At 42.1% G+C, this 8,278-nt stretch overlaps 1 protein-coding gene across 2 annotated transcripts in view; it reads left to right on the top strand.

Moving 5' to 3' along the window:
• Nucleotides 1–5,310, top strand: part of USP3 (ubiquitin specific peptidase 3) — a 123,309-nt gene extending 117,999 nt beyond the window's left edge. For both annotated transcript variants that reach the window (XM_036735012.1, XM_036735013.1), the window contains one exon: nucleotides 1,697–5,310. In XM_036735012.1, coding sequence (XP_036590907.1) covers nucleotides 1,697–1,862 — 166 coding nt within the window. In that variant the 3' untranslated portion in view covers nucleotides 1,863–5,310. The remainder of the gene's footprint in view (nucleotides 1–1,696) is intronic.
• Nucleotides 5,311–8,278: the final 2,968 nt, after the last annotated feature.

An 8,278-nucleotide genomic window follows, 5' to 3' on the forward strand; every position in this document is an offset into this window, starting at 1 on the left:
TTCACCATAAAAAAAATTGAGTCATTACAGCATCGTGTTGCTTTGAATGTCCTCACAACTAAGTGCTTTATGTGGAACAGCTCAGATTTAAGATCCCTTGAAATATACAACAGTGATCAATTTGTTTGATCCTCCAATCATTAGTGTCTCAATTTTAATGTATCCAGTGAGAAATGAATAAAGAAGCCTCTGCTTGCTAAGCAAGTTCACCATTATCATGGAGGCAATCCACCACCAAGTCTGGGTTGGGAAGGAATCCTCCGTAGATGGCGAGGTCTCCTGAGTGCTCCTGCTGAGGCATGATGTGATGCTGGTCACATCAAACAGTGCGCTACTGCAGAACTTGACAAATGAGATCTATAATTACCCTAAAGCATTTGACCTCCCTCTCCCCCTAGAAAAGTCAAATGAATGGAGATTGACTGGTCCAGATAGTGAGATGTAGTTGTAAATGTATATGTGCATGTATGTGCTTATACACAGAAATATATGTATAAAATTGGGACAAACTACATATACACGAGTTGGTCCCAGAACTGAACACGAAAAAGGGAATGAGCTGGACTGCCTTCAGGAAATTGCTAAATTTAATGGTCTCAGACTTCTTCCTAAAACAAAGGCCCATCTTTTCTATAACATTCTCCTGGTGTTGCTAGTTCTGGGGAACTATGATATCTAAATTGAAATTGAGAATCACCCAAGGGACACTGGAAAAACGGACAGTCTTGTTTACATGTGGGCTATAACACGTTACAAGCAATTAGAAAGGGAAACGGTATCGAGTAGGTCATTAAATGTACGAGTCAAAAAAAGATGGGCTGGTCACATGATGAGAGTAAAGGACAGCTCACAGGCTGAATATGGCTTCTCCTATTTAACATGTCCAAAACCGTTCTCTTCCCCTCCTAGTCCACTTCCTTCTCATCACTTCCTGTTTCCATTGAAGGCAGCCCCTTCAAGTCGTCCAGGTTTACAGCCTCGTAGCCATTCTCAGCTCTTCACCCTTCTTCACTCTCCTGAACTCATTGGGTCCCTGGCCCAGGAGATTCTGCTTCCACAATCTCTCTTTCATCTGTCCCTGTTTCTTCACTCTGCCAGCTTGATTGTTGCAGAGATATCCTAATGACCTACATGCCTCTAGTCTCTACTCCCTGATCCGTCTTCCACACAGCTACAAGCTGTTTCTTGTTACCTGTATGGTAAACTGCAAACTTCTCTGGCATTTAAAGACTCTAAAAATCAGATTCCAATCTGTTTTCTCAAACTGATTGCACATTATTACCCTCACACATTCCACGTTCCAGTCAAACTGGCCTCTTCCCCATCCATGTTGTCATAGTCCTCCTTTGTCCTGGCATAGGCTGTCTCACTTCTCTCACTCACTGCCACCTCCCTTCAGAACACAAGGAAGGTGCTACCTCCTCCTGGCCTCTCCCAACTTCCTCCCTTCAAAAACTGGCTTTCGCATGTCTGTGCCTTGTGTTGTCTAATCTTCATACTTGTCTCCTCTCAGAGAATAAGCTTTGTGAGGGAAGGAGCTATTTTGTTTTTATTGTATGCATAGCGCCTGCCATGTGGTAGGCACTCAAAAAGTATTTATCCAATTCAAGTGCATTTCTTCATTTATAAGATGGGTGTTGGACTGGACTTTATATTTTGTACTTCCATTAATCCTCCTCCTTCCTCTTGCTTACAGTGTTGGTTCTGGACATTACACAGCTTATGCAACTCACGAAGGTCGCTGGTTCCATTTCAATGACAGCACCGTAACGCTGACAGATGAAGAGACCGTGGTGAAAGCCAAGGCCTACATCCTCTTCTACGTGGAGCGCCAGGCCCGAGCTGGCTCGGAAAAGCTCTGATCCTACTGCAGCGCCCTCTACCAAGTCCACCGGACAAAACATTTCCAATTTTCCACAAATACTTGATCCAAGACTATTGATTTCATTGTGCACTTTTCAGCTTCCTATCGTGGGTTTCATTTTGTTGTGTCAATGGTAGCATTCAACTTGGACGCAAACTTATTTTTTAGTTTTACCAGAAAACCCCAGCAGACATTTTGATTTGCTGCTTTAGTTGTGGTAACTATATATATATATATATGTGTGTGTGTTTATATATATACATATGTATATGTACACATATACATATAGTTTCATGAATTTTAGTTCTGTTTGACTTTTTCTATCGATGTTTTCAGTTCTCACTTTCACAAGGCACATTTACATCAGGCATTCTTATCATTGTGTGCCGCAGGCAAGATCAACGTGTTCATTATTTTGTGAGGAGCAATGGAAATTCTTGCTGCATTTTCACAGCTGTGATGTAGATGAGCTTGACCTAGTAAATCAAGGATTGTGCTGTATCCCATGAAATCTACCAGTGACCTCAACAGTCCTTCTTTGCCTACAGAAGAGAAAGAGGTTGCATCATTAATGAAGAGAATGCTGCTATCAGTGGATATGAAGGCTGCTGTATTTTAGCTTTAACCTTCAATAATTGCTGGTTTAGAATCTGGTCTGCAGATTCAGGTAGTGAGGCTATTATTAGAAACTAAGTTCAGTTACCTTGTAAGTGAATTGTCCTTTCTCAATTAATATTTGAAGAAGTCCTCAAGGTTAATTTGGGATGCACAGAGTGGGTCTTGTCATTGGCATTTAGATAAAGAGCTAGCTAGACCTGTGCCTTCTGGAGCTGTTCGCTGATCCCTCTAGAACAGGACTCGTATTCAGTCCCATTTTCCAGTTTCTATGCTTATACATGACAGCTTAGTTAAGATGTGAATTATCAAAACTGAGCTTCTGAGGCTTTGGTATCACTTATTAAGGGTGTGGAAGGGGGTATTCTGATTTTTAGAACTCAGAACTTCAATAGCTCTCATTGACATTGCATCAACACCTTTGTGGTCAAATTGAAAATGTGCTTTATTGGATTGTATAGGAAGAGAAATTCTGCTCCCAAGGTCAAGAGCTCTTGTTTAAAATTGTTTTCTAGGGAAGAAAAAAAAGAGAGAAAATGGAGGCCCTTCAATCTAACTCTTTGGTGTTGAATTTTAGACTCCGATTCCCACAATAGCTGTGTCAGTTCTGTAGGTATCCCCTGCAATGCAAGGGCATTATCTGTATGGCTGCATAATTCAGCGGCTGGAGAAGAGGAGGCTGCTTGAGTACGTGGAGAAGAGAGATCCTGAAATGACCTTATATATGTTGGAACATCATATCTATTTTTTCCATCCCTTGTTCTAGTGCTTTTTTCCCTTTCTTCTTTTTCTAAAAGTTGTAATGAAGGACTGAACATAATTCCTGCCAAGCTAGCCAACCAACCAAGCAGACTTCTTAGGAATGATGTCTGACAAGTAAAAAGGAGCGGTTGAGATGTTGTAAAGGCCTCTCTTTAAAGATGTCGCTATTCAGTGACCTTCTCCTAATCATATATTTGAAACCGCCAGGAACAGATATTGGGACGTCATTTCCATTTCAGTATTAACACGTTTTGTCATAGCTTAATACACCTGCCAGATAAACACTTAAGGATGAAAAGCAACAAACCATAATCAAATATATCAAATGTTATTCCTAAAGAGACTGCATTGCTAACCTCCCCAAATCTTAGAAGCTATTTGGAAGGAAAAAAAAGGAAAGTGTTGGTTTGTGTAGAAATCGAACTCCCTCACAACGTTGCTTAGTTGTTCATAAATATGAAAACACACCTGGCTGAGCCTGACATTTGATTCCCCTTCGGGACCCTTTCGAGACACAAAAAGCAGAGTGACTTTATTGTGTTTAACAAGTGGGACGGTGAATAAAGTCATGTGTTGCTTTGAATTGGACATTCACAATCTTAGTGTGCTTATCTGCCATTTGCATCTGATTGTTGTTCTTTGTTAAAATGGGTCGTTTTTAATCACTTAAACTTACTTAATGGCTTTGGCAGCCTTCCTTCTGATGGAGGAAAATAGCTGTAAATCCCACCTGATTTGGTAGCAAGGTGGATGAAAGTGTTGGGGAGGAGAAAGGCAGGGGACCTGTGACCTGCTCCTGCCTGCATCACTGTTGGGATGCATGTGTTGCATCTCTCTTCACATATTTTAGAATGTTATCATGACTCTTTGGAAAGGCGAATCGAAACCATTTGAGTTAACCCAACAGCGAACTAAGCTGCGTAGTCAGCCACACCAGTGATGTAAATGTGCCTGTTTTGTATTTTAGAAATTTAACTGTGTAATCTTTGTCACAATTATTTTAAAAGCTGATTCTGTTTTCTGTTCTCCTTCTGGGCTTTTTTTTTTTTCTCATTTGGTGCCATGTTGTCTCCTTTATGTATAAATGGCCTCTGGCTAGAAAACACCAGCAGGGCCTGATGCATCAAGGTACATGCCTCCTTTGGAGAAGAAAACTTTAACATCCTCCCACTCCAAACACAGATGTATGATACAAACAGTCTGTTTGTGGCAACACAGATATCTCTCCATGATGGAGAAAACTTTGCTTATCCACTGTATTCTACTCAGTGTGTAGTGATGACAAATGTAACTCACAATTGAACCAGTGAAGTATGCTGTCCCTCTTTGAGTGTTAAAAATGTAAGCTGCCTATGAAACTCATTCAGTCAGTGTGGTTTCTGGGCCTGGCATTGGGGCATATTTATTTCTTGAAACCTATGTGTCTTTTTGGTCTCATTGTTCTAATGTACATATCTCCCTTTTCCATATTCCTTATCCTTCTTCCCTCCCCTAAGCTACTTAAGGGTCACACGGGACTGGGTTCTCCATAGCACACCACCTTCTTTTCACAACTCAGATGGCGGACATCATGTGTGCAGCCATGTGGCCAGCTCAGGCAGCCAGGTGTACCCAGAAAGCATGGAGCCTCTCTAGTCAGCCTGTTGACTCTTCCCTACCAGGGAGACTTTTTTGAAGGTATCCAACCTGGAGCATCCCCAGGGCAGTGTGTGTCCCTGCAGTGTGCTGCCGGTGCTGGGAGTATCCACACACAACACAGGAAGGTGAAGACTTTCACGCCATAGCCACGCTTCATTCCATTGTCTCTGTATCTCACCAAGGGGCTAAACAGGCTCGTCTTGTCAGCTCTGCTGCTGATGTGCCAGAGGGCCTCAAGTCATGTGGTGCTGTGGATGTCATCGTTTGCCATTAAAATCTAGCTTGTGTAATGCAGAAAAAAAAAAATCATTTCACTGCGTGAATAATCTCTCCTTTTAAGTTGTACTTTGATTCTTTTTCTTCTTTGCCAACTTGAGATGTTTTATGGAAAAGTATCATTAAAGATCTGGTCTCTTTTCTTTGACTATTAATAATTCTTAACACCCTTTAATGGAACCAGCTATGATATTTTGCTCATAAATACTCTGGGTCCTACAGCTATTTGAATGCCTTCCATGATGCTGGTGACATAGCTGCTGGCTTCCTGTAAAGTTACTTTATGCCTTAATGTTGGAGCAAAACACCCAGTATGGAGGGATTAGAGGGGTGCTGTAGTGCTAGTGAGCATTTCTGTGGTGCTTGACTAGGGTCTGCCCCAGGAAGCAGGTTATCTCCGTTTTGCAGGTGAGGAAACGAGGGCAGACAATTTCAGTTACTTGCCCAGGGTTTGCACAATAAGTATCTGAGGCCAGACTTGAACTCTGGTCTTCCTAACCCCACACACAGCACTGTGCACTATGCTGGAAGCGACCTGTTAAGATGCACTGAGCAGTTAGCATGGCAGCTGCTGTGGAATTTTTTACTAAGCAAAATAATTTCTCTTTTCTCAAGCTGTGAAAATGCCTTTTTCAAGGTGGTGGCTATTAGCCCTTGTACTCAGGGACCAGTTTATGTCTGCTGTCCAGGTAGGGGAAGAACCACGGCTGATCCTTTGAAGCAAAATTGCTGCCTGCTTTGGAGAATGGTAAAAAATAAATTCACCGCCTTACCCCTCTCTTCCATCACAGAGAAATACTTGAATAGTTCTGCTTCTCCTTCTGACCCCTTTCAGTCATTTTACATTGAATCCTAAGCCTTTACTGGGGAAGAGCCAAACACAGATGTGTTCACAGAAGGGTCTGGAAGGGGTATGAGATGCTGTGTGGTTGGGAATGTACAGTAAGCTATTCATCAAGTGATTAGAGAGGAAAGGTTAGCAGGAAGGGCTTTCTGGGAGGTCACAGTCATCCATTTCTTGTGTGTCATGTAGCATTCACATACACTGGGTCAGGGACAGTTTGCAGTGTTCTCTCTAGACCAGAGGGCAAACCTTCCTAGCCATTTCTAGAGGATAAGCTGCGTCACCTTGTAAGGACGTAAGTAAAATTGGACATTTAAACACTACTCTCTGTAGTTGGATGTATGCGTCTAGATAAACTTAGTACAGCTTCACCTGTACTATAAACGTCTGCTGGCCTGGGATCAGGAAGACTGAAGCCCCAATCCAGCCTCAGAAACTGAGCTGTGTGACTCTGGCCAAGTCACTTAACCTTTGTCTGCCTCAGTTTGCTCAACTGTAAAATGAGGATAATAACAGCACCTATCTCCCAGGATTAAATATTTTAAAGCACTTCGTACAGTGCCTGGCATGTAGCAGTTTCCCTCCCTTACACACTGATTCAGTCACAAGGAAAGGAGAGAGAGGCTTGAACATCATCCCAGCTTGTGTGTTTTGGACGTCTCTGGAGGTGGAGTAAGGGCTAAATGAACCTCATGACTAGAGTGTTGCCAGGCAGAAGGAAGGATTCAAATGTCCTGCCTCAAGTTCTTGGAAGAAAACCCCCAGCAGCACCTCTTGTGCTCAGTGAGTGGTAGATTCTCAGCCAGAGGGATTGGTTTAGAAGGGAATTGGGAGGGGGAACTTCAAATACCATCAGGCTGGTGGCCTCACAGCCTACTTTCCAAGGAGAATAATAGGTCCAATTAGATAAGAGACTGAATATACTGATAACCAAAATTCTGTTTATCTGAAACTTAATAGCTCCTCATTTACTCCTTCCTTGAGGAATGCCATTCTGGCTGTGGAACACGCTCTTGAGGGCTCAGGGCATTTTACTGAGGCCCAACTAACAGTGAATCTTCCAGGGGGCTTGACTCAAGTCCTTCCCCTTTAACTGGGCCATGCACTGAAATGCTTCAGTGGGTCTTGAGGTAACATTTAAGAGATATGCTCATTTTACAGAGAGGGGGAACTTGGGGTCACGGAAGTGAATAACTTACCTATGACACATAGTGACCTACGTAAGATATGAATATAGTTCCTGTTCTCAAATCCAATAGGTACAGTCACTCATCTGTCACTTGTTTATGTCAAATAGAGTGAAATGATTAAGCTTAACATTCATTAAAATGTGTGCCAGAAACCCCCCACTATATTGGATGTGGCACTTGGGAAATTGTAGTGTACCAGGCCACACACCAAATACTTATAAAAACTAGAAAAAGTGCAATATTCCTAAGCTAATGCAGTGTATGTGTCTTGAAAGTATCTAGGCTTGGAAACCTGTACACCAGGCTCTCAATTTGAGACAAGCTACTTTTCTATAAACTATCGGGCTAAAAATACACCTTCTAAAAACCAAAAACAACCCGTTTACCTTGGTGGAGTGTAATAGGAGCAGTCTGGAACTGACCTGGAACCTATCAATCTCTATAAAAAGCAAGCTAGAAAGGAGGGAAAAGGATCACTGGTTCTTTTAACTGACTGGGGCAACATAGTTCTAAAAATAGAAATCTGCTACTCTGCTCTGTGCATAGGACAAGGCTTTTCCTTTTAAGGATGTGAATGAAATTTCATATTTAAGTACTACCCAATATTCCCAATCTCCAATCATTCTTAACATTTACAAACACAACCCTGTCTGCTTTAGAGCTAATCAGAGCTTATTTGAGGAGCCACATCTGCTAAAAGCTTCTTTCTAGAACCCAAAGATCAATCCCTTTGCTACATGATTGTTGGTTAAAAGGAAAATAAATCCCTTTTAAGGAAAAAAATTATCTTAAATTCATTTGACAGATCTGTTAGGCATTTTGAATGCAAACTGCCTTCACAGGTTGTCTAATGTGTGTCTGAGTTTTCCTTTTAAACACACACACACACACACACACACACACACACACGCGCACACACACACACACACAAACCTTCAACACCAGTTGTTGGCCAAAAATAAACACCATTCCTCAGCCATATATGTCCACCAGCCATAGCCCCATAAGGAGGTAGGTCAGGCCCCCCAGACTTGTTTCAGCACAGCAGGCACACACGAATCAACTGTTGCTTCTCTTCCCTAACAAAGT

Source organism: Trichosurus vulpecula, chromosome 8, assembly GCF_011100635.1.
Source record: "Trichosurus vulpecula isolate mTriVul1 chromosome 8, mTriVul1.pri, whole genome shotgun sequence".
In the NCBI taxonomy this organism is placed as follows: Eukaryota; Metazoa; Chordata; class Mammalia; order Diprotodontia; family Phalangeridae; genus Trichosurus; species Trichosurus vulpecula.